The sequence below is a fragment of the Mirounga angustirostris genome, unplaced genomic scaffold (assembly GCF_029215605.1).
Source record: "Mirounga angustirostris isolate CCGP_5_RB_7025 unplaced genomic scaffold, mMirAng1.0.hap1 SCAF_1, whole genome shotgun sequence".
Taxonomy (NCBI): domain Eukaryota; kingdom Metazoa; phylum Chordata; class Mammalia; order Carnivora; family Phocidae; genus Mirounga; species Mirounga angustirostris.
The window spans coordinates 27,465,319-27,490,502 of record NW_026991709.1 but is presented as its reverse complement, the minus strand read 5'-3'; the positions used below and the strand labels follow the sequence as shown (position 1 = coordinate 27,490,502).

Genomic DNA, 25,184 nt, shown 5'->3' with positions numbered 1-25,184 from the left:
AGATAATTCAACAAAAAACAAAACATTTTACCAGAGTTACCCTAATAGTGTACCTTTGGGTTGTTAGCAGAAATTTGAATTGTGTTTTTATTTGAAAGGAATAAAAAGTATTGATGAGTGAAAATAGGAACTGAGTAATTGCTTCTGATATTTTATTTTCTTCTCATTGGTAATACTATTCGTCAATATTACAATATTTTTTAAGAAATTTCACTATCATTTGATTCTAAACTGCTTTCTTCACTTGGTTGTTTCAAAAATGATTTGTTCATTTATTTTTATGTTTCTTATTCACTTATGTTTTCTCCTGACTTAATTTTTAATATCCTAGTTGTTTCAAGAAATGTGTGAGGCCATCAAGCAGTTGTATTATTCCATAACCAAATCTTTTTTCCCCTCTAATGATCTGAAAATGTTGGGGTTCAGGGGAGCAAACGGTCAAGAAAGAATTCTTGAGACGTCTTTGGTGCAGAAAAATGGTTTTATTAAAGCACTGGGACTGGACCCGTGGGCAGAAAGAGCTGCACTGGGGTCATGAGTGGCCCATTGTATACTTTCAAGTTGGGAGGTGGTTAGGGATAGAGCAAGTCTCTAAGGAATTTAGAAGCCAGGTGTCCAGGACCTTGAGGGGCTAGCTGATTGGAAAAGATCAATTATCACCATCTAGTAAAACCTTAGTCATGAGAACCTTCAGATGTATATCAGAGGACGGATATGCTTGGAGGATGATTGCTAACATATATTTTGGTGGCGGATGGGGGTTAGAGATAAAGGAATTTTTATATATTAAAGGAGACTTACAGGATCCTGGAGATCAGGCTAATGTGAAGATAAGGTTGCCTTAGACCTGAGTCAAGTATTAACATCAAGGCAGTTGAGTTCCCAGAGGGAGGGCCATGCTGCTTGTCTCAAGGGCTTGTCAATGAGTGGGCTGTAAGTTGTAAGGAAATTTAATTTTTTTTTCTTTTGCCTTTGTTCTCCACATCATCTAATACCAGATCTTTACAATATTTTAGTTACAGTATTATTGGTTTTACATTTTTGAAGGATGAAAGCACTGTTATGTTTGTCTTTTTATTTTGATTTACCAAAAACTTCAAGTTGTTTTCACTTAGCACCCTTTTTAGTGTTTTTTTTTTTCCCTAAAAAAACAAAAAGGCTTTATTGAGGTATAGTTCAGTACAATAAGCTGTATGCTCTCTTTCTTGACCTTAAAAATCTAAAATTTTCCCTTAATATTCTATATTCTGCCCTCATCCAACTCAATCTTCAAAAAGCTGCTTATTTTCACTATTTTTTTTCCTTCTGCAGTACAAAAGGCCTTGTGCATAGTAGCCTTATATTAATAAAACACTTTTGAACTTGTTAGAATCAGAGTGACCATCCATCTTGGTGTGCCCAGGACTGAGGGGTTTTCTGGAATATAGGATTTTAAGTGCTAAACAAACTGGTCCCAGGATGAGTTGATCACCCTATTAAGTTAAGAAAGGTTGAAAAACTGCTGTTATTGAAAAAACAAAAAAACAAAACAAAACTCGGTTAACCTTATTTCCAGGTGGTCTGCATTTTCTGTTCTTAAAATACACATGATGAATGTATGTCTTCTAAAGTTTTTATCTATTTCTCGTGGGAAAATTATCTGTCATTTATAGTGACATTGTCATTTTTTTTTTCAAGTTGGATATCTTTATGTTGAATTGGGAATTTCACGTTTTTTTAGATTAATACCTGTATATATTGTAAAGAGCCAGCTAATTATGTACACTACAAACAACAGTACTCCCCCCCCCCCCCCAACAGCTTCCAGTTATTTTATCTAATCCTTTTGGCATGAATTCCTTATCTTTAAGTAAACACAGAATGCTTGAGTTTTTGTGGTTCTTACACATTTCCTGTTGAATTCCCTGCTAGGGGATGTAAACAATGAGCTCTCCTTCTCCTGTCCCTGCTCCCCCCCATAGTTTCCACCCTTCCATCTATCTACACACACACACACACGCACGCGCACGCACAGATGCACATGTGTAAAATTTTGTCATTTGGATTAAATCAGAATTCTGTTTGATTTACTATTTCTATGTATGCTACTCAGGATTGAGCTGAGTCATAAACATTATTACTTTGACATCCCCCCTCCCCTCAGTTTTCATTTTCCTTGGAGTTGTTTTATTTTTTGGTTTACTTAGTTTTCTGTATGTATTACTGATATGCTTCTAAACTCTCTGCAAGTTGTTTAAGTCTCCTCATATTCTGTTGTCAATTTTACCTTCTTGGGGAAATTTCTTCTGGAATAGATTCCTTCTGGAATAGACATCTTCTATAAGTCTATTCCAGAGCTTTGTAACCTGCCTCAGTCTGCATTGATTTTCTTTTATCCCCAGTGTATAACTAATATCTTGGGATCTTTATTCACCATTACCTGGGGATGCCCTTTGCATCTTGTCTTTTATGTATTTTCCATATTTCGTGTATTTCTCTTTTTCAGTTTACCCTCTGATTTTGAGGCAGCAGCAAATCTCTGAAGTTTATGTCCATGTGTATTTATTTTCACCTATCTGTAATTGAGGGATATATATACACACATATATACATATATATATACATATATATATATACACACACACACACACCATACACACACATATATATGTTCTTATGTAAATATTATCAATTGTTTATAAGTAATGTGTATTTTTGGTATAGGTAAATGATTTGCATTTGGAAAATTCTAGCTGATAATATATAGTTTTAGAAAATTTGTCATGTAAATAACAAAAATAATATGTAAACAATGCAATCATTCAGTAATATATAGGTGTTTAAATTAAAACTAATAATGCAGTCTGCCACTGACCTGTGTAACCACTGTTATCACTGTGTAACCTTTCTTATTTTTTCCTTTTGTTTATACAATCATACATATATAGAGAATTTTTTTTCATTTTTAAATTTTACTGTTCATATTACTTTGTAACTTATATCACTCAGAAATATATTGTGGGCATTCTTAAAGTGAAGGCATTTAGTATTCATTTATTATGTATTACTCTCTTTATGGATGTATGTCCTGTTTTTTCCCAGTCTGCCATTTCTGTTTGAGTTAGTTTATGATACCTTTTTTTCGTAAAGAAGTTTATAAAAACCCTGTGCTTTCAAATCTTTCTGCTCCTTTCTGGATTCTGGAGTTTCATCGCTATAATGAAACTTCTTTGACCCAAGGTATTGTAAGTTTTCTGCAGTAGTTTCTTAAAGCACTTTTCTTAGTAAATTTTTATTTTTATGAATTCATATGTACACACTATTTACTCAGTAGCATTTTATTTGGGTTTTCTACATTCTCTATTATTAAAAATGTATTATATTTTTCTTTTTTGTGCTATCTTCATCAGGTTTGATTTTATGCTTATGTTAGCTTTAGTAAGTGAAAGCTTTTCTGTTTTTCTTATACTCTGGTGTAGTTTACATAGGAATTATCTATTCTATAAGAGTAAGTTAGAACTTGTAAAACCATATGAGCCTAGCCCCTTTTTTGGTTGTAGATTTTTTGATAATTTTTTTTTGGTTCCTTCTACAGTGATTGGCCTATTTAAACGTGTTCTGTTTTCTTGGCCGTTGATTCCAATCATTATCTCAACATGTAGTATTAATTCACAAAATATATACATAACATAGTAACTAACATATGATAGCTGCTTCTGTCTTACTGTTTGCCTAAATTAGATAGAGTATATTCTTAATTTTTATTTTTAATATTTATTTTACTATACATAATTATATGTAATTATAGTATACTATGGTAATGTAGACATATCTATATATCTTCTGTCGCATTACCAAAAATGTCTTTATTGGGTTTATTTTATATTAGCTTTTTGGTTATGAGAAGATTTTCAACTCTGCCTATTTCTAAAAATGGACTTCCATATGTATTGTGATTAGATCAATTTTTAAAATGTTATATATGTTTGCTACTGGTAAACCATGTGATGAAATGTTGGTTTTCACTGATAAGATAAATTGGAGAATGAAACTTATATCTGGGTAAGTGGACTTGCTAAGGTTTAACCTCTTTTTTAGGAAGAGTCACCAGCTCAATCACAGATATAATAATGTATAAAATAGATTTGTTTTTATGAATTGAGTCACTTACCCCTACTTTTTCTACCAAATTATTGGTAGGGTTGTTAGTGGGAGAGCTAATTAATTTTGTTTATTTATACTGTATCCAGTTACCTTATTGGGCTCTTATGTTTTCTAATAATTTATTAGTTGATTCTTGTCATTATTTCAGTACATTGGCTCCCAATAATTATCTCATAATTGGGATAATTTCCATTAGACTTTTTATTTCATTTCTGTTTTTATTATGTTAACCATATTTTTCAGAATATAGTTAAATATGAAAATAATTTTAGTAATAAGCTCCTTTGCTTACTTTCTGATTTTAATGGATTTGTCTCTAGTGTTTTATTTTCAAGTATGATGTATAGCATTGTTTTTTTTTTTTTAATAGGTTTTCCTTTACAAATTTAAAAACACTTTCTCAAATTCATAGTTAAAAGAGTTTCTTCAAAACTGATTGGTGTTGGAATTTAAAAATATTCTAATATATCTGTTTGAGATGTGAACAGATTTCTTTGTAATCCTTAATCCTTAGAATGTAAAGATTAATTTAACACTGACCCCTCCTTTTTTAAACATTGTAAACATTGTCTGTTTTTATATATTCTTTTTGTACACAATGTAGTTTATCAAAAATGGATGAAGTTAGCATCTGTGTTCATAAATTGATGTCTAATTTCCTTTTTTATATTTGTCAATATTTTATATTCAGATTATGCTGGCCTTGTGTAATTATTAAGGAGATTTTCCCTTTTCTCAGGCTTTGGAGTAGTGTAGATAGAGAAATCATTTTGTCCTTGAAGATCTGACATATCAGCAGTTCTAAAACAATGTTGGCCTGATTCCTTTATTGGGTACAGATCTTGGGCAACCTTTTCAATTCTTCTGTAGCTTTACTGGGTCTCTTCAAGAACTTGGTAGTTTTTCTACCTTTTAAAGCAATTCAGGTAATTTATATTTTCCTAGATGATCATCTGTTTAATTAAAAATTTGTAGTTTATTGGCATAAAGTTATATGTATTATTTTTTTAAAACAAATTTTAAAGCTTTTTGTTTGTTTGTTTTAGTATTTTTGGTATTGTCACCTTACATGTGCTGGAGAGTGTTCTCCCATACTTTGGTTTTCCATCAGCTTTTTGGAAAGAAAAGCTTTTGACTTTTTTTATCTAATTGCCACGTTATTTTATTTCTTCTACCTTTAGTTTATTTTCTCTCCTCCCCCCGGCCCCCCCCCCCCCCGCTTCTTGAACAGTACTTGTTCTATACTGGTTAAATTGGTATTTTCCTTTGACTACCAGTCTGGCTATGTCCTATAGGTTTTGATATCTTATGATTCCAATATTAATATAATTTTGATTCCTTTGGCCCAAGAGTAATTTAAGGCAGTATTATTTTAATTCCTAAGAGCTTAGTTTGGGAGTTGTCTTTATTTTTAATTCCTGTATGTATTGCATTGTGGTCAAATCATATAGCCTATATGATTACAATCCCCTGGAATTTGAAGTAGATTCTCTTCCATCTTTTGGTACACTGTCAGTTTTTAAAAAATAGTCTATAAACATTTAATTTATATGCACACTCACACATACATACACACTCTCTGTGAAGTCAGCTAACCATATTTCAGAGGTAAGAGCATTAAGACTTGGAGAACTTTGTGCCTTGTTTTATATCACAGTTAATAAATGGTATACCTAGCTTTCTGAATCTTGGTCTGATTTTCCCTTAGATTTTTCTGCCTTCAGAATATATTTTATGTTTATATATTTGGTATCTTCTGATGTATGTATATAGTTATAGCAAAATAAAGTCTGTAAAAAATATACATTTAGAGTATGATCTTATAATACGATTTAGAAAGGTAAAGTCTAGGTAGTAGTCATTTGGATCTTTGCAACTGAAGATTTCAAAAGAGAAAGAAAACTAGACTTCTTGAATGGGTCATCTATAGATAGATGAGGAACAAACAAGAAAGGACATCATGCATTTAGAGAACTTAAGAAACAAAGGCGCATGCGCATCTGTGGGGAGACAAGCCTGACCTAAGTGGAAGGAAGTCTTTATTGAAGAGTCATAGGAAATAAGACTGAATAGATAACTTTGGGCCTGATTACCTGGACCATGTTAAAGGTCTGGTGAAAGAGACTTTCTAAAAATTAATTGCAAAGCAGTTCTGTCACCTAATGACCAGTATTCCATTTCATTTTGTAAATGTTTGATGGTTTCATTGCAGTATCTGTGGTAGTTAACTTAAATAATTACCTTCATAGGCAGCCAAAGTATGGAAAGGACAAGAATAATTCTAGGGCAGGATTCTGAGGAAGTAGTCTGAATCAAATTTGACAACTCAGCAGTGTTAACTTTACTCATAATGATAAATAGTGAAGAACTCTGCTAAATATACTGGCATGGAACATCTGTTGAAATTTTGAAGGAAAAGATATGATTGCAGTATATTTAAACATCAGAAAACTTTTTTAGAAGTAAGTTCATAAATAAAAATAATTGATAATTATAAAAAATAATTTGTGCTGGTAAAAAGTGTTTTTTGTGTGTTTGAAAAATTACTTGTAGAAATTTAAATGTGCCTTTTTACCTCTACTGTTTTAAATATCTATAGATTTTAACTTTGGCATTTACTTGTGTAAATTGGGAGAATCTTAAATAGAACAAAATTAAGAGATAAACATAATTTTAGAATAAAAGAGGGATATGTATTCTAGCTTGCTAATAGAAATCTATTTGCTCTTTACAAAAAATATAGTGTTTCTATTTTGAACGTAGGTAAAAAAATATGTAACCATTTAGTGTTATAATTCCTTATCTCTAAACCTATAATATTACTTTAAGAGACTCAATACGAATTTATTTTATTTTGGTCATCCTAATTTTGGCCAAAAGCATGATACCTGAAATACTTAAATATTCAAAAGAACTTGGAATAGTTTATGACAGTCATTGTCTGTCTATATAATGAAGAACAGTTATTGATTGTTTTTGCTTTATATTTATTTTCAAATTCAGTATAGTTTGGTTATTAAATGAATATGTACCCCTTTTTCTTTTCAAATTGGGAAAATGAGAAGATTTTATAGTTCTAAGCCTATGTGTGCTAGTTAGGTTTGCATTGAAGTGAGCCTTAATAATTCTACATGTCAAAATATAGTTTTCCTGGCTATATTTTTTTAAGATTTATTTATTTATTTATTAGAGAGAGAGAGAGAGCATGAGAGGGGGGAGGGTCAGAGGGAGAAGCAGACTCCCCGCCGAGCAGGGAGCCCGATGTGGGACTCTATCCCGGGACTCCAGGATCATGACCTGAGCCTAAGGCAGTCACTTAACCAACTGAGCCACCCAGGCGCCCCTTTCCTGGCTACTTTTAACCACAGCATGTGTAACAGCAACAAAAAAGAACACAGTTTATTTTAGCTATAAAGTAATAATTCCATTTATAATGCTAAGTATATAGAAAGGACTTATTAGCCTTCCCTTTAATGATATATAAGAATGTATAACTAGAATGTTTTAATTAATATTTGTCAGTTACATTTTCTCCCTTCTATAAAATATAGCATAGTGTCTGGATGGTCAAGAATTGCTTAAGAAAGGCATACTTTAAAAAAAAAAAAACAACTTTCTAATAGAATTGATTTTTTTGTAACTTATTTTGCACGTGGCCCCATAATGTTTTACAGTTAATAAAGCTAGGATTTAGATATAAGTCCAATATAAATGAATATTGTAAAAAGTATTATTTTTAATCATATAGGTTTCTTGTATACAGCAGTATTTGATATATAACCCTACATTTATTTCTGTATGCGCCAGTATTTTCCAAATGGTTTGCTCATGTGTAGAAACATGTCAGTATTATTTCCTGTTATAATTAATTATAAATTCTGAGGTGTTCTGTTTATTAAAAAAAAGGAAGTTCAAGCATAAGGTGATAATAGTGATAATCATTAATTATTACGTGAATAAATTTCAAATATTTTTGAAGCAACAAGGAATTCAGTCTGCAGTAACTAGAGTCTCAGGGCTTACTTTTTCATTCTTTATTTTTAGACTCTTCAGCTAAGTAATTATAGTGGTATTATTATACATATAAGAACAAGCCATTTTCTTTCAGATATGGGCATTCCAGGAAGCTGTATTTCAACCCTAAAATTTGGGATATTCAAGATATACATGAAACTGATACTGGAAAGCATAGGAGAAGGGATACTGAGTATCACAGTCTTAGGATGCTTCTGAGTAGACTGACCAGACTCTGATAAGTTTTACAAAATTACTCACATAGTGCACTTAGGTGTATTGTTTAGTTTAATACTTCTCTACATGAAAACAAAAAAACATTATTACAGTGAAGGGATAAGGAAGTACTCATATTGTCAGTTTTAGAAAATTCTTTTAAACTGTAGAATATGGGACAGTATTTTTAGATGTACTACCTTCTTTGTAACACTTTAAAGGAAAATATATTTGAACACAAGAATAATTAAAGCTGTAATATTGAAGGATTTTAATTATTACAATTAACCAGAATTGGCATTTGTTACATTTTCTAGGCAATTAAGTTGGAGTATTCAAGATTGGTTAAATTGGCCCAAGAAGATACCCCACCAGAAACAGATTATCGTTTACATCATGTAGTGGTCTATTTTATCCAGAACCAAGCACCAAAGAAAATCATTGAGAAAACATTGCTAGAACAATTTGGAGATAGAAACTTGAGTTTTGATGAAAGGTAATTTAAAAATGTGAAATATTGAACTCAAATGCTCAAATTATCTTTTTAAAATAGCTTTCCATGCAGTTTTTTAATGTTTATTTTATATCTACACAAAGACCTGTTTCAGTAAATACAGCACAAAACTTGACTTCACTTAATTTGAACAGTTGCTTTGTAATTTCTTTGGAGTTTATAGTCATGACTTTAGAAGTTTGAGCTGAAAATAATTTAGATTGTTTTAGTATATTTTATTTAATTGACTAAGGTACTGAGCTAAGCAACATAAAGATTTATGGAAGAATATAATCACTGCCCTTTGGGGACTCAATATTTTAGAGAAATAAAGAATTTCTCAATCTCTGCAGTATGTATATTTGAGTCAGATAGTTCTTTATTGTGGGGGCTATCCTATAACTTGTAGGATATTTAGCAGTGTTCCTGACCTCTACCTGCTAAGTGATGGTAACACCTCCCACAAGTGATGACATACAAAATATGTGTTTGAGAATCACTAGAGAAAAGTATTTAAATGTATACACAAATAAAACAATGCCCTCTGATATCAAGAGAAGCCTTAAAATGGTTAAATTACAGTTCACCTTTGAACAATGTGGAGATTAGGGGAGTGACTCTCTGTGCAGTCAAAAATCTGCACATAAAGTGTATAATTTTTGACTCCCCCAAAACTTAACTGCTAATAACCTTACCGTTGACTGGAAGCCTTACTGATAATATAAACAGTTGATTAACATATATTTTGTATATGTATTATATACTGTATTCTTACCATAAAGTAAGCTAAAGAAAGGAAAATGTTATTAAAATCATAAGAAAGAAAAAACACAATACTGTAAAAAAATCTGTAAGTGCACCCTCAAAACCCATGTTGTTTAAGGATCTACTATGTTTTGGTTTACCCAAAAATGTTTTCCCGTAGAAATTTGTATAAAATCCCTAGAATTTTTTTTTTTACTAATACTAGAAAATTAAAATATAATCTAGTTAGAATGAATACCATTAAAAAAATTTAGGCCTTGGGTAAAGATCCAAGTATTGGACATTATTTTAGAGTACAGAGACATTTATGTTACCTTGGAGTTCATTGTAGTCCATTTTAATTCTGAAATAAATGATTATCTTTTCATGAATATCTCAAAAATACTGAATTAAAAATACATATAGCAGAGGAGAATATGTGGAAAACAAAGCATTCAGGATTAAATTCCTGCTTTACCATGTGTCTGCTGTGAAATTTCAGATTAAGTGAAATAATACAAGTAAATGGCTTGAACAGTATTTGATAGACAATAAAGTGCTCAGTGAATGTTAGCTATTACTACTTTATTATTAGTAGTAGGAGCATCACTTATTTTACATATAACCACCACAAAGAGCTCAGAAATATGACAGATTATGACCCTTATTATATGGGTTGCTGGTACACTGTATTCCAATGAATATATGCTATTGAATTTGGGGAAAGTATTCATGGGGTAATCATGCTGACTTTTCACTCTTGCAATTTTTGTCCTGGGGACTGCAAACTGGTCAATTTGTTTTGATAGTCTAATTTCTCTTATACTTGAAAGAGCAAGATTCATGTGATAACTAAATATATTCTGCAGAGATTTCTTTAACAATGATTCTATGCATAAGAATGTCTCTGTTACCTGAAATGATAGGCACATTTTGAATTCCTTTTTTGCTTTTTATGAATAATGCCATTTGAAAGGGGAAAATGAGATTTAATGTTTCTTAAGCTTGCTTAACAAACACATTTCATTTTTTACTTGTGCAGTATATATTGATAGAATGTAATTTAAAAGCCATATGTAAATATAACATGGTAAATTTGAGTTAGAATTATTGATGCTGTCTTCTTTATGTACTTTGTAACTATCCAACATTGATCCAAAAAACATTTTCGATTAAGGTTATTTGGGAGTTGCTTCCTCAAAAAAGTATTGCTTAATGACAATGGATTTTATTTTCATATGTGTTGGGTAGTTTAGTTTTGTGTCACGTATTTTTCAGTTTTTATGAATTTTGCTTTTGATTTAGGAATGTATTTCTTTTATTTGAAGGTGTCACAACATAATGAAAGTTGCTCAAGCCAAACTTGAAATGATAAAACCTGAAGAAGTAAACTTGGAGGAATATGAGGTAATGGGCCCTTTGAGAGGTTGAACTATAGATTGAGGAATTCTGTAGTTCACTAGTCATTTCAGCACAGCTGAGCATAGGAGAGAATAAGGCATAGAGAGGGTAAAGTAACCTGCCCAAAGTTTTCACAGCTAGCAGATTATTTCACAGCTAGCAGATTATAGCTTGTTAACACAACCTTTTTTAATTTAACAGAACCTGCATTCTTAAATGCTATTATGGTCACTGAAGCCATGCTGTATTTTTTCTTTGCCTCATCAGATATTTTGGGGAGGAAGTTGCAAACCTGCTTTTAATCATTGTATGCCACATACATTTGTCATTATTGGACAGTGTTGTACATGTGAGAGAGAGCATGCATGCACACTCATAAAATGCTTATGGTAATTTTTGTATACAAATTTCTCTTTGTGTTAACTTTGGCTTTAAAATTAATACTTTTTTTTAATTTACCAATTCAGACACCTAGTATTTCTTCAGACTTTTAAATTTAACTTTATACATTGTCTTTTTTTTTCTTTTTTTTTTTAAAGGTTTTATTTACTTATTTGTCAGAGAGAGCGAGCGAGTGAGCGAGCACAGAAGCAGGGGGAGAGGCAGGCAGAGGGAGAAGCAGCCTCCCCGCTTAGCAAGGAGGCCAATATGGGACTCCATCCCAGGACCCTGGGATCATGACCCAAGCTGAAGGCAGACGCTTAACCATCTGAGCCCAGGCATCCCAACACATTGTCTTTTTTAATTTATAAATCTAGTCAATTTTAAGTTGATTTCGTAGTGTCTTTGATTAATGTTTGGTCCCATTTAAAACTTAATTACTTTAGATTGATTCCCTTAAATAATTACTGTCATTCACCACATTAACATAAAGAAAAATATTCATTTTTGATGAAAACCCTTAACTAACCCAGAATACAAGGTGCAGCTACTTTAATTTGCTAAAGAGTGTCTCAAAAAACAACAAAACTAGCAAATATATAGAATTGTGGGCATTGAAAGCTTTCCTTTGTAATCAGGAAAGACAGGGATGTCTGCAACCACTTCTATTCAGAATTGTACTGGAAATTCAAATGGGCAGCAAAGCAACAAAAATAAGCAAAAAGTAAAAGATTGGAAAAGAAGAAATAAAGTTATTATTTGGAGATCTTACACCTAGAAAATACAAACAAAATCTGCAGATAAATTAATTGGAACTAATAAGAGAGTTTTGCAACATGCAGAACCTATGTCAAACACCAGTTTTATTCCATTAACCTAGCAGCAGATAATCAGAAAGTGAAATTTTTAAAAATAACATCATTTATAATAGCATCAAAAAGTGTACAGTAACTAGAAATAAATTTAGCAAAAGATGTGCATGACTTTAGGATACATTAAAGAAGACCTGAATAAATGGATATTCATATTATGTTTGGACAACTTGGTATTGTAAAGATGCCATTTTGGGCTGCCTGGGTGGCTCAGTTGGTTAAGCATCTGACTTAGGCTCAGGTCATGATTTCAGGGTCGAGCCCCGCGTCAAACTCCCTGCTAAGCAGGGAGTCTGCTGGTCCCTCTCCTTCAGGCCCTTCCCCTGCTCATGCTCACTCTCTCTCAAATAAATAAATGTTTAAAAAAAGAAAAAGATGTCATTTTACCCCAGAGTAGTTTATTGATTCTGTGCAGTCCCTATCAAACTTCTAGCAAGTTGTGTGATGGAGCTTGATAAGCTGATTTCAAAAATTTTATGAGGGGTGCCTGGTTGGCTCAGTATAGCATGCAACTCTTGATCTTGGCGTCATGAGTTTGAGCCCCACATTGGGTATAGAGATTACGTAAATAGAACTTTAAAAAAATTTTTATGAAATGCAAACATCTCAGTCTAGCTCAGACATTCTTGAAGAACAAGATAGGAAAAGCTTTATTCTACTAGAAATCAAGAGGTACCATTCTTAACCCTTATGCTTTATAATAATAATAGCATAAGGGTAGGTAATTTAGAACAATATAGCAGAATGAAAATCTGAGAACATATGCACAAATAAATGTACACATGATACATGCCAGAGATGACAAGCAAGTGGGTTACTCGCTCTGTTTGTTTCTAAAATTCAAGTTACATGGGACTTGATTTTTAATTATGATTTGACTTTGCATTCTCTCTCCAGGGTTGCTTCATCTGATTGGATTCAACATATTTTTGTTCTGAACACTCCTCATATTCTAACTGCAGAGCCATTAAGTCTTAAACGTATTTCCATGACATGTTTTTGGATTCTAAGTGTCCTGCATATCTTTATCTTGCTCTGAGTCATGACTCAGCAAACCTTGGCCAACAGACCAAATGCAGCCCACCACCACTTTTTATAAAACAGTTTTATCGGAACACAACTATTTGCTTATATATTGTGTATGAATGTTTTTACACTACAGTCACAGAGTTGAATAGTGAAAATAGAGACTGCAAGACCTGCAAAGCCTAAAACACTTACTGGCTAGGTCTTTACAGAAAAAGCTTACTCAGAACTTCTCAGGCAATTCTAATGACAGTAGAGTGGCAATTTGAATACTTTCCCAGAGAAGCTAACTTTAATTATTTATTAAATCCTATATTGAATTTAGTTATGGTTTTCCTTGAAACAGTTTTTTTTTTTTTTTCAAATAAATTAAAGAGAAATCGTGATTTTGTTTTCTAGCTAGAGGGTGTCAATTCTGAATTGTTGAATCCTATTACATGCCCAATAATTAGGTTTTGGAGGGAGAGGCAGTTGAAATGTGACATGCTTCTATTCTTCTCACCATATCTCAGATGAGTAAACTATTCAGCTACCATATATAAAATAAAATTTAACATAAATTTCCAAAATTAAAAGGTTAAATAAATTTATTATAACATTTTTCTTTTAGTTCCTTAACGTTCTTCATCAAATAATAGTCTTCAGTATTGATTCTGTTAGAGTAGTAACTTCATTTACCTCCTACATCTAATGTGATGTACATCTATAATATTATTTTAATAATATACCTTTATACCAAAGAATTTTTGAGAGACAGAGAGAAAACATGGTAGATTATCTTGCCTTTGTATTTCTCTTAGGGTCATTTAATTCCTCATTAATTTCTAATAATTTCTACATGTATTATTATACTAATAAAGTAATCTTGTGTATCAAAAATGAAAGTCTTGACTTAGGTCTAGTTTATCTTAATTTTGAATTCTTTGGTTCTATTAATTTGAATAGTTATCAGAACAATGTATTACTTTATGAACAGTTTTCATTGTGGTTTTAATATCCTCCTCTGCATTCTTTTAAAATTTTTTTTACCTACAGGAGTGGCATAAGGATTATAGGAGATTCAGGGAAACAACCATGTATCTCATAATTGGGCTAGAAAATTTTCAAAAAGAAAGGTAAGGCAGAGTGGTCAAATATTATTTTTTGTACTTAATTCTATTCGGATATGACTGCATCTATAGAAAATATTTCATTCACAATATGTATTTTTGATAAACTTTTAATTTTATAAGTTTTAGATTTACGGAGAAATTGTATAGTTAGTATAGAGAGTTCCTGTACATATAACCCATGTATTTTCTGTTTTCAATTAAATCTGTAAGGTTGGCATTAGTTAAGTCTTTGTTTTTATCAGCTCTCAAATACTACAGTTGAAGTTTAGGATGGAATAGGATTAGATTGAAGCCTAGAAGTTTGCTGGGGACCAAAGAAACTGATACCCCAACACAGGGAATTCTTTGTATTCCCTAACATTTGCCTTCAGTCTCCAGACATTTTCATATTCCGAGTCTAATCTTGACTTCAGTCTGAGATAGTGTTTCTGATCTCTTTGTCCAAAATTCCAGTTACTATAAAAAATAACACTGTAAAGAATTGATCACTTGTCTTCTAAGAATTGTGACTGCAAACACATTTTAGATCATTTTTCATTTAAATTACAGATGGTTTTAAAGGAATTGCTACTTATTAAACTATAATATTATTTACTTTTAAATGTTATTAAGAAGAAAAGATGGTTATTGATTTATTTACTTACACATTATTCACTAGTTTGCATTTACATGTTATCCACATATTTCTTAATTCATATTCTTTAACATGAATGTACTTGACTAATGATTTTTTTTTAGAAAGTGCTATATTTTAAATATTCTCTAATAGTGCACTCAAGTAAAAGGGTTATTGAATTCCCTCTTTTCTTTCTTTTCTTGTTTTGTATGAAGTATAGGAAACCTCCGCTGAGATGTTAATGCAGTTTTGTTTTTAAATGACCACGCAGGCTATTACTTCCAGGGCTATGCAGGCCATCCTGGTTGCCACCAGCCACATGTGACAATTTAAATTTAATTAGGAATTTTAAAACTAAAAATTCAGTTTCTCAGTCCTACTAGCCGCATCTTGAATGTTTAGTAGCCACCTGTGGCTGGTGGCTCCGGTATTGGCTAGCGCAGACACAACACTTCCTGCAGAAGGTTCTGTCGGATCACGCTGCTCCGTTTATGGGACAGTGCACAGTCCCATCCCTTTTACACTTAACCAAAATTTTAGAAGTTACCCAGAATTAAAAAATAATGTTAATACTTGAATATACATTATTAAAGTCCTAGTCTTTGTGTAATTTATTTATTTTAAATTGTGTTAACATACAGTGCAATATTGGTTTTTGGAATAGAATTCAGTGATTCATCACTTACATACAACATCTGGTGCTCATCACAAATACTGTGTAATTTATAAGATAATTCACTTTGGTCACTGAAATATAAAAGTATTTTCATTAGTAGCTCCATTTTATGAGTTATTTTATTTCGGTCAGAGTTTTATTTCTTTAATAGGAATATTCAAGTTCACTTTAGGATACCTTAAGATTAATATTTCTGAGAAAAATAGTAATGTGATCTTATAATTGAACAGAGTATCTATATCTAAGATCAATAAGGCATTTCCATTTTATAGATAAACTGTGTTTACTTACACATATCTCCAGAGAGATGCAATAACTTTTTCAAGGTCACACAATTAATTAGGGAGAAAAAGTGAAATAGAGATCTTTATTCTTGTAAAATTTAATGAAATCAGGTAAGTACAAGAAGTATTTATTTTTCTCACTCAACGAGAATTAAAAAGATGAAACTGTCACTTTCTTGCTCTCTGCATTTACTTCTATATTAGCTTTTCTTAGTTAACATTTGTTAAAGGACTTTGAGATATAACTTGGAAGTATGTTTTAATTTCATAATTTGCTTATTCTCAAATATATACTTACTCAGAAAGTGAATATTCTGATGTAGCAAATGTTATTGAATTGGAAAGTTCAACTAGAAAATTAGTAATGGTGACAAATAATATTTATGGAATATCATAAAAAGAAATGTTAATTTTATACTTTAAATATAGCAATTACCACAGCTAACAGGTTAGAAAATATTACCAGAAGTTCTGTCCAACTTTTTTTTAAATAGAAATATACGGGGCGCCTGGGTGGCTCATTCGTTAAGCGCCTGCCTTCGGCTCAGCTCATGATCCCAAGGTCCTGGGATCGAGCCCCGCATCGGGCTCCCTGCTCCGCGGGAAGCCTGCTTCTCCCTCTCCCCCTGCCCCTGCTTGTGTTCCCTCTCTCGCTGGGTCTCTCTCTGTCAAATAAATAAATAAAATCTTAAAATAAAATAAAATAAAAACATAGCACTTGAAAGCCTTGAATGAAATATTGATTGATAGTCCATTGTCAAGTCTGAGAGTAGTGAAGTGAAATCATGTTTTTAGGAACCCTAATTTTATAATAGTATAAATGAGGATAAAGAATCTACAGGCTACATGGTCTTGCTTTATCTTAAAATAAGAATGTGGTACTTGGACTGCTGAGTCTTATTCTGATTTGTTTGAAGATACGTTTGTAGGGACTTTAGAGGTTGTTGATAAAATATGGAAATTGTGTACTTCAGTAAAAAATTGAAACAAGGTCATGGTTTCAGAGCTATAGAGAGGTGACTCAGGTCTTGAAGGCCAGATATGAATGTCAATCAGGGAGACTTTCAAATAGGAAACTTAATGGCTATAAAAGAAAAGGTAGATGTGCCAGCAGACTACCTCAATTTAGTGGTGTAAAACATTTAATATTATTATCACTCCCTTCTTTTTTTCTTTCATAAGTAAAACAGGTCTCTAGCTGAGGTTATGTTTATATTATTTCAAAATAAAATTCCATATTCCTAAGTTTTCTCAAAAACAAATTCCTGGGAGAAGCCTTTTCAAAAAACTATATGAAATAACTTATTTTTTATGAAATAGTTTCAGGTGTGTACTTTGAGTTGTCATTAATTTCAGTTCTACATTTAATATTGAAGTATAGAATTGATTTATATTTGAGCACGTGAAATTGAAAAATAAACAGTAAAACTCAGTGTAACCTAGAGTTTTAAAAGTGTTTCTTTATAGTAGTTCACCTTTTAGGGTGTTACATTTTTCTGAATTAATCCATAAGAAGGTATGTTACAATTAGAAAAACTCACAAAGGAGATAGCTTATATTGTTCATATTTCAGTTATACAAATATATAGCTGTATTTATTTCCTGTAGCATATTAAGAGAGGATAATTACTTTAGAGGCAAATAGAATACTCAAACATTTTTGCCCTCCTCCCTTTTTAAAACCTAGTTTGAACTTCATAACCTCTAGGCTTACATTAATGTAACATATTAATATTACTTATAGCAAATATAAGAGACCTAACTGCCAGCTTTTATGTTAGTATGCGCTGTTTTTGTTTGTATCCCACTAGAGTTTTCAGATTTAGAAGGATTCTTTTCCCTTTCTACTTCCCCTGGGTCTCCTTTGGATATTCTGCCCTCTACCAATTACATTTTTCTCAATGATAAGAACTGTGCCTACACATAGAAAAAACCTGAATGGTCACTGAATGAAACAAATGTTTGTGATAAAGAAACAGAGTAACCTGATACTTCCTTCAAACAAAAATGACATTATGTTTTAAAAAGGTAGATTCTGGGCTTTCATATCAGTCTTAATTTTGACTCTAAATGGAAGACATGAGGTAAACAATTACCAAAGAAGACTGGAACTATCTAAATTCAGCAATTATGGGCTTTTCCTTCCCAGTCTTTTCTTAATTCCTAGTTCCATTTTTTTGTCTTTATGACATAACTGTATAACTGGTTTCATATATATAGGCTTATAGTACATCAGATGGTATTTTTTTGGTAATGTTCTGAATAATCAAAAACACAAATGTATACTTAAAGTATTTTATAATTGTAGTTGACTTTTTTTTTCAAAGATGAAATACTAATACTATGTGTTTCTTTTAATTTTTAAGTTATATAGATTCCTTGCTGTTCCTTATCTGTGCTTATCAGAATAACAAGGAACTCTTGTCCAAAGGCCCAAACAGAGGACATGATGAAGAATTGATATCACATTATAGAAGAGAATGTTTACTAGTAAGTTGAATATACATAGGTCGTGTTTGCTTTATCATTTTGTCTTATATTGAACACATTTTCCAGACTCATGTGTAAGTGATTGACTATAAATTCTGATGGGGAAAGCGTCATGATGATGTCTATAATCTGGGTTTAATCCCTGAAGATGTGAGAATGCACTGCATTCTTTATTATCCCTTCTTCTTTATTGGTCCTAAATATTGCAGGTGATAAACCAGAAATGTTCTTAAAATAGGATCAAAATAATTACATTTTTTCATCATTCTACCATTCCCTTTTTTGGTGAGAGAAGAGGTGCTGCATAGAGCATGAGGAATTACTATTCCAGAAAAATAATAGATTTTTTTGAGTTTTTATATATAGTATATTTGGTATACATAATGTCAAAAGATTCATTATAATACAGTATCCTTTTTTCTCACCTAGTCACTGGTAGTTTTTGTTCCTCAATATTTTTACTATCCATGTGTAGAGATACTACTATTGTTACATAAACTTAAAAAAATGTTTTTAGCGATTTTTTTTGCACTAGATTACTTTCTAGATGTCTGGAGTACTTTGTTATTATTTCTCTAGTTAGCTAATATGTATAAAATCACAAATTCCATCTTTATACATTTTTCTGATTGAATTTCATTCTTAACTATTAAAATACATCACTCTGTTATATATTTTAAACACCTAAGTTGTGATTTTTTTCCTATGCAGAATACACACACATGCACAAAAGTATTCAAGAATGTATGATTTTTGAACTTATATAAGTTACATGGTTTAAGTGTACTTTAAACAACTTTAAGTAGGTGTACTGGTAAAATGTTTTCTTTCAGTAGAACTACATAGTATAAGCTAATTGTAGTCTTTAGTATGTCTTTAAAATTTTCAAATGAGAATATTAGGAGGTTGTGATCTTACTATTTTTCTCTCAGCTGCTTTTATTGCATTTTAGTGTATTTTAAAACTCGAAGCATTAGTGGTTTGTATCCATGGAGGATAGTTCTTAATTTGGCCAGTTTCAAAAGGTTTTTGTTTTTTGTTGTTATTGTATACATAGCTTTTTCTAAGAGACTTCATGCTAGAATAGATTGAGATTGTTTTTCCCGATTGCAATTTGTTCTAATATTGTTTTGTAAACATACTTATTATGTTGTTTTTGGTATTAACACAGTATTTTTATTTAATTAAAGAAAAGAAAACTCTTTTTCCTTTCCTCATTGCATTAAGAAATTAAATGAGCAAGCAGCAGAACTGTTTGAATCTGGAGAGGATCGAGAAGTAAACAATGGCCTGATTATCATGAATGAGTTTATTGTCCCATTTTTGCCCTTGTTATTGGTGGATGAAATGGAAGAGAAAGATATACTTGCTGTGGAAGACATGAGAAATCGATGGTGTTCCTATCTTGGACAAGAAATGGAATGTAAGTTTAACCACTGCTAGTGGGCACCTCAGTTGTTGGGATTAAGCACAGTTAGAATTAGATGTTATTCATTTTTACCATTTTTTATATTCTGTAATATTTTTACATTCACATCACTTTTTTTCCTTATTTACAAACCAAGTTGTGCACATTGCCTTGCCATTTATATTTTACCTCTCTCCACCAAATGGTAATTATTTTGCATATTTTGAAATGAAACATCAATTGACCACTCTAAAATTAATAAATCTTGTTAAAGATGATAATTTCATTCCCTCTCTATCTTTAGCTACATGTAATTATTTGTATTTTCAGCAAACCTCCAAGAGAAGCTGACAGATTTTCTGCCAAAACTGCTCGATTGTTCTACTGAGATTAAAGGTTTCCATGAGCCACCGAAGTTACCTTCATATTCCACACATGAACTCTGTGAGCGGTTTGCCCGAATCATGTTGTCCCTCAGTCGAACTCCTGCTGATGGAAGATAAACTGCACACACTTTCCCTAAACACACTGTATAAACTTTTTTTAGTTCTTAACCCTTGCCTTCCTGTCACAGGGTTTGCTTGTTGCTGCTATAGTTTTTAACTTTTTATTTTAATAACTGCAAAAGACAAAATGACTATACAGACTTTACCCAGACTGCAAACAATAAAACTGAGAATCGCATGGCGCTCAGACTTTGTTTTAACCAGAACTGATGTATAATTATAAATCTGATTGATTTCATTATGGCAAAACCATGCTTTTGCCACCTTCCTGTTACAGTATTACGTTTGCTTTTATCTTTTCTTTATCTACAGCTTTCCATTCAGTCTGGATCCTTCCACGACTATAGCCATTTAAGTGTTCAGCACTGTGTACACGATACATAATACTTGGTAGCTTGTAAATGAAATTAAAGAATAAAGTTTTATTTATGGCTACCTACGTGTTTGTAAGCAGGTATATTGTATATTAGTGTATCATTTTAGTTATATATAAGTGAATTTTGTCTGGGGATTGTGTAAGATCGGATGAATAGATGAATAGATTAATACAAACTTTTAATTTTTCTCTGTTAGCACATTGGAAATTTACTAAGTATTTGACACTTAAATATATCTATATTTTTGACTAAGTTGTTAAACTCAGTATGGCACCTAAACCTGTTTTGAATTCAAATCAGGTTTTCACTGAAGTGAGCGGCTGATATTTAAGTCAACCACACTGAAACTTAACTTTTTCTTAGATTAACCTTTTATTTTTTTATGTATTTACAAATAATATAGCAAGGTGATTATTTCAAGAGATACCAGAAAAAAGTACTTGAATAAGGGCTATTTAATAGTGAAACTTATAAAAAATCTGTATATGTATATACACACACATACACACACATTCTTCATAATAGAGGACAGTGTTTTGCATTATATAATCATTCTATTTTTGTAAATTGTATACCACTTCAATTGAAAATGTTCTCTACTAATCAATGCTGTGAAATGAAGTTGATATTGTTGATATACGAATATCTTTCCCTGCTTTTATTTTCCTCCTTTTCAAAAAGAAAAAGCTGTAGAACATTTTGTAGATGGAACTGCTGTTTAAGATTAATGAAGTCATATTGTGAATGAAAATCAATGCTTTAAAGGTAATCATGTTACCAATAACCTATTTTTGAATTTATAAAAATTTCTTTATAAATGATACTTTGTTAGCATAGTAAAATATATCATTATACTATGTGTATGTTTGTTACAGCGTCGCCAAAACTTAGAACTCTCTTTAAGTGCCTCTCATAAAAGATCCTGGACAGAGTAGGAAGAAGAAGATACTAAGCCATTATATAATGTTCCCTCTCAAGGTATCAGTGCACTACTGAGGTATTAATGACAAGGACTTGGTACTGTTTCTTTTGTAAGGTTAGATTTTGCACATTGGAGCTATCAAAATGTGTTTTGGTTTAGATTTTAAATTCTCTACTGAGCAGTAGTAGTATTCTGCATTGGTTTTCAGGTCCTGTGCAGAGTTTTAAAACTCCATATGTATCATCAAAGCATTTGTAAAGTATCTTCGGTATTACATGATATTCTACCGTAATGGTAAAGTTGCTTGTGTTTATGTATATAATTGACCACTGGGGCACAGGTGCTCAAACACCATATGGAAATCACTCCCTTCACAAGGCACATCCAGGGAATCATGAGGCTCATGCTGAAGGTAAGTATTATTATTGTATTTCCTTTTCTACTTAAAAGCCAGTTGATTCATTCCTATTAATGAACCCGAGTACTTACTTCAAAAAGTGACCTTTTTTGAAGACCTGGGGAAACAACTTGTTTTTATATCAGTAAGTTTCAATCTGGTCTAAACTTAGAACCACGGTACTAGATAAAACGATCAGTAGCATTTTATGTACCTTAAATTGATGCTGTTTAACTTCCATTTACTTCTGATCCCTTGTTTGTTGGAGGCTTTTCAGTATTTCCTTCAGTTGCAATTTCAAGGAAGTAACTAAAAATTTGTTTTCTTAGTTTTAGATTTATTGAGACTAAGGTGGATTTTCTCCTCCTATACCTAATTCTCCAGAGTTCAGTGTCTTTGTTTATGATTCAGAGTTGTTGACTTCTGCCTCTGAATCCTACTGCCATCCCCCAAAAGTACAGTCACTCAGATGCTTGTGGGCAGTGAGTAGGGATACCCTTGTGTAATCATTTTTTTTTAATTTATTGTACATCATTAAGCGGATTAAATATCATTTGTGCCCATGATAACTTCATCCAAAGTATGTATATTACTCTCAGGGCTGCCATAACAAAGTACTACAAACTCGATGGGTGGCTTATGGAACAAATTTATTTTCTCAGAGTTCTGGAGGCTAGAAGTGTAATGTGCGGGCAGGTGTAGTTTCCCGAGGCCTCTCTCCCTTGGCTTAGAGACAGCAGCCTTCTTGCTGTGTCCTCACGTGGACACCAGTCATAGTGGGTGAGGACCCCACCCTTACGACCTCATTCAGTCTTTTTTAAAAGTCCTGTCTCCAAATACAGTTACATTGGGGGGAGCCGGCTTCAACATAAGATTTGGGGGCTGGGTAACAATTCAGTCCACAGTGTGTGACAGCCTAGTTTATGTACCTCCTTACCAGACACAAAAGTATGATAGTCTCTTCCCTTTAGCCTCAGGATTGCAATGCAAGTATCTGTAGTTCTCCTCTTCTATCTGCTCTGTTGTCTTCTTTTACTTTCACCGTATTCTAAAAACTAAAGTTACAGCAGACCAAATTTAGAATTGCTCACAATACATTCACCTAATCAGTATCAGTTCAGTGTGTTTTCATTGAACAGATATTTACTGAATGAATGAAATAGTCTATGTTGAGCTGCCCTTGTTTATGTGGGTTTTCTTTTTTTGTTTTTGTTTTTCCATCAGTTCCACTTTGTACCGTGGATCTGTTTCTATTTTGCTAGTGTTTTTATTTTTACCTACTCCACTTCCCTTTTCCATCCCCCTTTCCACCCCCAGCACGGAGGTAACTATTGTTAACCACTCTGGCCACATATTTTTCCATGTTTGGGTAATGTTATGCAGTATATACACAAAAGTGTTGGGTTTTGGTGGGGGTGGGGAAGCAGAAAAGGAAAGGGTCATCTATTTTATGCATCCTTTCTTCTCCTCACTCCTGTACTTTCTGGCCTTCAGTTCTTTCTTTTTCTAATGAGCTTTGATAGAAGTGACAGTAATCAAATAATAATAAAAACTATGACACTAATAATAAAAGTAAATGAATCATGATTGAGGGAACTATATACACAGTTGAATACACATATACATACACATTGGAATTTCGAGTATCCTTACTCATTCTATGCACAGGTTTTCTCAGTGGCTATTTCAAACCACTACCATCCTCCACCTCCTATTCAATGCCAGCTCTAGTAAAACAGGATGATTTTTCCTTTGCCTTACCAAGAAAATGGGACCATTGGGTATGATACCCTTCAACTTTAACCTCCATACCCATACATTTATAGTTAGTTAACCAAGGTGTAATAGGGGATTAATATTACTGATAACCCACTGTTACGAAGAAAATATAAAATCAGGGGCGCCTGGGTGGCTCAGTTGGTTAAGCGACTGCCTTCGGCTCAGGTCATGATCCTGGAGTCCCAGGATCGAGTCCCGCATCGGGCTCCCTGCTCAGCAGGGGGTCTGCTTCTCTCTCTGACCCTCCTCTCTCTCATTCTCTCTCTCTCTCTCTCAATAAAGTAAAATAAAATAAAAAATCTTTAAAAATATATATATAAAATCAAATGTGTAAAATGAACTTACACATTAAAAGTTAAAAGTACATCCATTATTTGGGGAGCATATTTGCTCTTCTGTAGAATTCAAAAAGCTTATTTTTGTCTTATATCAGCCCAAAGCCTGTAAAACATCAGTTTGTCCTTTAGCAAATGGTTCTCACTTTTTCAATAATCTAGAGCTAGGCAAGTATTCTTAACCCTGGTTCTGCATAAAAGCACATGAGGAGTGTTCTTTAAAAAAGGTGTGTAAGTCCTATCTATTATGTGGATTCTTAAAAGACTTTTTAAAGTGAGAACTAGTTTGAAACCATTTGGTAGGTGTTTCTCCAACTTTAATTTTTCTAAGAATCAACTCTGCCCTTACCCTGAGAGACTAATTGAGCCTGGCTAAAGCAGGATGGAAAAATTTGCTTTTTGCATTCTTGTATGTCATATGAAAAGGCAAGGATTTACATTTGCTGATGGCCCCCTCAGCTATAGAGCATGCGCATTTTAGTATGTGCTCTAGCCAACCAAAGCTATGCTCAAATGCTTTTCAGTTCCAACTTACTGAACTTCTCTCTTTCCTGAGTGGTCAAGAGTGCAGGCTCTAGAACCGGACTGCCTAGTCTGCATCCTGGGTCAGCTGTTTACTTGACCACTCTTGGACTTTTCTGTGCCTTTTTGTATTTCTTCATCTATAAAATGGGATTGTAGTATAACCTACCTTATAGGACTCTTAAAAGTTTAAATGGGTTTCTTTTTTTTTTTTTAAGATTTTTTATTTATTTATTTGAGAGAGAGAGAATGAGAGAGAGAGCACATGAGAGGGGGGAGGTCAGAGGGAGAAGCAGACTCCCTGCCGAGCAGGGAGCCCGATGCGGGACTTGATCCAGGGACTCCGGGATCATGACCTGAGCCGAAGGCAGTCGCTTAACCAATGGAGCCACCCAGGCGCCCTAAATGGGTTTCTATATATAAAATTCTTGGAAAATGTCTGCCACATAGTAAGTGTTCCAATAATTGTC

At 32.6% G+C, this 25,184-nt stretch overlaps 1 protein-coding gene across 7 annotated transcripts in view; it reads left to right on the top strand.

Moving 5' to 3' along the window:
- The window catches only part of USP25 (ubiquitin specific peptidase 25), a 132,216-nt gene extending 107,813 nt beyond the window's left edge, over nucleotides 1-24,403 (top strand). For 6 of the 7 annotated variants that reach the window (XM_045902649.3, XM_045902648.3, XM_064580083.1 and 3 more), the window contains 6 exons: nucleotides 8,691-8,869; nucleotides 10,939-11,017; nucleotides 14,326-14,405; nucleotides 18,345-18,468; nucleotides 19,696-19,891; nucleotides 20,207-24,403. In XM_045902649.3, coding sequence (XP_045758605.1) covers nucleotides 8,691-8,869; nucleotides 10,939-11,017; nucleotides 14,326-14,405; nucleotides 18,345-18,468; nucleotides 19,696-19,891; nucleotides 20,207-20,379 — 831 coding nt within the window. In that variant the 3' untranslated portion in view covers nucleotides 20,380-24,403. Of the gene's footprint in view, nucleotides 1-8,690; nucleotides 8,870-10,938; nucleotides 11,018-14,325; nucleotides 14,406-18,344; nucleotides 18,469-19,658; nucleotides 19,892-20,206 lie in introns of those variants that run through there. The other variant, XM_045902651.3, reaches the window with a different exon arrangement.
- The last annotated feature ends 781 nt before the right edge of the window (nucleotides 24,404-25,184 follow it).